The following is a 2,616-nucleotide window of genomic DNA, read 5'->3' as shown; positions in this document are numbered from 1 at the left end:
TGGGCAGGGTATTCCAAAGACTCAATCATAGGGTCTCTGAGAGCTAGAACCTACATATCTGATGTCAAACAATGCATGTGGAGTGCTGTATTTGGTTTCCACTGCTGCTTATGGGAACCAGGTACCCCATCTTTGGTCCCAACTCACCCTGAGTTTCAGCTCCACTTTCTCTCCTTACCAGCTGCACTGCAGCCCTTTATTCTCACTCGTTAATGTCTTGCAGGCCCGCATCTACCCAGCACAGAAGGATGAGGGGGGAGAATGTCACCAAGGTCAGCATGTTCGTGCTGGTAGGCTTCCCCACAGCACCTGGGCTGCAGTATGTGCTCTTCCTCCTCTTCCTGCTCACCTACCTCTTTGTCCTGGTGGAGAACCTGGCCATCATCCTCACTGTCTGGAGCAGCACCTCCCTCCACAGGCCCATGTACTACTTTCTGGGCTCCATGTCATCCTTGGAGATCTGGTATGTGTGTGACATCATACCCAAGATGCTGGACGGCTTCCTCCTGCAGCGGAAACACATCTCTTTCATCGGGTGCATGACACAGCTCTACTTCTTCAGCTCCCTGGTGTGCACGGAGTGTGTGCTCCTGGCCTCCATGGCTTACGACCGCTATGTGGCCATCTGTCACCCCTTGCGCTACCACGTTATCATGACCACGGGGCTGTGCGTCCAGCTGGTGGTCTTCTCCTTTGTGAGTGGCTTCACCATCTCCGTGATCAAGGTCTACTTTATCTCCAGCGCCACGTTCTGCGGCTCCAATGTCCTGAACCACTTCTTCTGTGACATTTCCCCCATCCTCAAGCTGGCCTGCACAGACTTCTCCACGGCAGAGCTGGTGGATTTCGTCCTGGCCTTCATCATCCTGGTGTTCCCTCTCCTGGCCACCGTGCTGTCCTATGGGCGCATCACCCTGGCTGTCCTGCGCATCCCCTCGGCCACCGGCCGTTGGAGAGCCTTCTCCACCTGCGCCTCTCACCTCACTGTGGTCGCCATCTTCTATACGGCCATGATCTTCATGTATGTCCGGCCCCAGGCCATTGATTCCCGGAGCTCCAACAAGCTCATCTCTGCTGTGTACACTGTCCTCACCCCCATCTTGAACCCCTTGATCTACTGTCTGAGGAACAAGGAATTTAAGGATGCCTTGAAAAAGGCCTTGGGCTGGGGCCAAGCTCCACCATAGAGGGCAGGCCTTCTGCTCCTCCAGAACATCATCTCAGACTACACAACCTCTGTGGGAAGGCCATTTGATTTGCTATAATGGAAACTCTTAGCATTGTTGTTATACTGCATTTAATTTAAACATCACTTCCAAATCTATCTTCTCCTTCAGGGAAAAAATGGGATTGAAGTTAATATCACAGACCTTTTGTTTGTGCTGTAATACCATTATTTTCTTTGTTTTATGTATGAGCAAAGAAGGACTTGGTAAAATTTAATAAATTTTCCTCACTTTCAAAATTACATTTCAGCAAACAGCAAAACATGACAGGTCATCTGAGATTTTAAAGTCCCCAATAAATTGAAGTGTGTTAATGTACTGAAATGTTGCACTCTGTGGCAAAATGAGCTCCAAGTGTCCCCAAACAAAAGTGTGTCTGGGAATTGTAAGGGACCACAGATATGCATTTTAAACACACAGATGCATTCAGTGCATGTTCACTGACAGTCCTGGGTGGCTCCACCTCTGCCTTTTCCTACATCAACTCCTCCCCCCTGTCTAGTCAGCAACCATGAAAATAAAAAATGCTTTGCTAGTGTGTGAGTTCATCCTGGTGGGACACATGTAGGTACCCAGGCAGGTGGGGAACTGCCTCTGTCCTGGTCAGTGTTGTACCCTCTCAGCCCAGCACAGTGGCTGGTGCTGATGGGCACCTGGGAGACAGTTTTGGGATGGGTGGACAGCGAGGAGATCAAGAGAGCAAGGAGAGAGAGAAAGCAGACCCAGAGGGGGCTGCAGGGAGGACTCTAGGAGGGCCATGAGGATGGTATGATATTCCTTAAAACATAAATAGGAATTATTCAAGTTAGAAGGTGGAGAAGAGGAAAGGCATTCCAGGCAATTCTATACTAGCTAGGCATCAGAGGCAAGAAATAGCAGAGAGCTGTGAAGATCTGAAAGTCACAAGCATAGCTGTGGCCTGATGTTCATCAAGGGTTGACACTTGAGGGAAAGCTAGAGTACGGCACCACAGATCTTCCAGATGTGGCAGGACAGAGGCAGAACCCTGAGTGCTCACAGGTGTTACAGGCAGGGGGGAACCCTAAGAGATGACAGGTATGGGAGGCCACAGTCAGCACCCTGGGTGCACACAGGTGAGGCAGACTGGACTGAGAACACTAAGAGTCCACAGGTATGGCAATCAGAGTGGTACCCCAAGGTCCCACAGGTGTGGTAAGCAGAGAGAAACCCTGAGATCCTATTGGCCTATAAAGAGACATAAAAGATTTCAGGAGATTTGCAGGGATTTCCTTGAAGGAATATGTGAACAAGTCAGTTCACATGTCAAAAGCTACCTTGCCTCAGGAGGGCATCTTTCTGATTGGGAGCATTTTGCATGGTGACACTGTCTCAGACCAGAAGGCTGTTCGTGCCTGATGCCTCTGTAAGA

At 50.0% G+C, this 2,616-nt stretch overlaps 1 protein-coding gene across 1 annotated transcript; it reads left to right on the top strand.

The window, feature by feature from the left end:
- The first annotated feature begins 248 nt into the window (after window positions 1-248).
- Window positions 249-1,187, top strand: LOC105866439 (olfactory receptor 6B2). The gene has a single exon (XM_012755743.2). The coding sequence runs from the start codon at window positions 249-251 to the stop codon at window positions 1,185-1,187; it is 939 nt and encodes a 312-aa protein (XP_012611197.2).
- Window positions 1,188-2,616: the final 1,429 nt, after the last annotated feature.

This window comes from Microcebus murinus, chromosome 8, assembly GCF_040939455.1.
Source record: "Microcebus murinus isolate Inina chromosome 8, M.murinus_Inina_mat1.0, whole genome shotgun sequence".
Taxonomy (NCBI): domain Eukaryota; kingdom Metazoa; phylum Chordata; class Mammalia; order Primates; family Cheirogaleidae; genus Microcebus; species Microcebus murinus.
This window is presented reverse-complemented; position numbering and strand designations above follow the sequence as displayed.

Excerpts from the sequence above, each read along its gene's own strand:
- LOC105866439 (XM_012755743.2), top strand. The coding sequence starts at position 249 with ATGAGGGGGGAGAATGTCACCAAGGTCAGCATGTTCGTGCTGGTAGGC.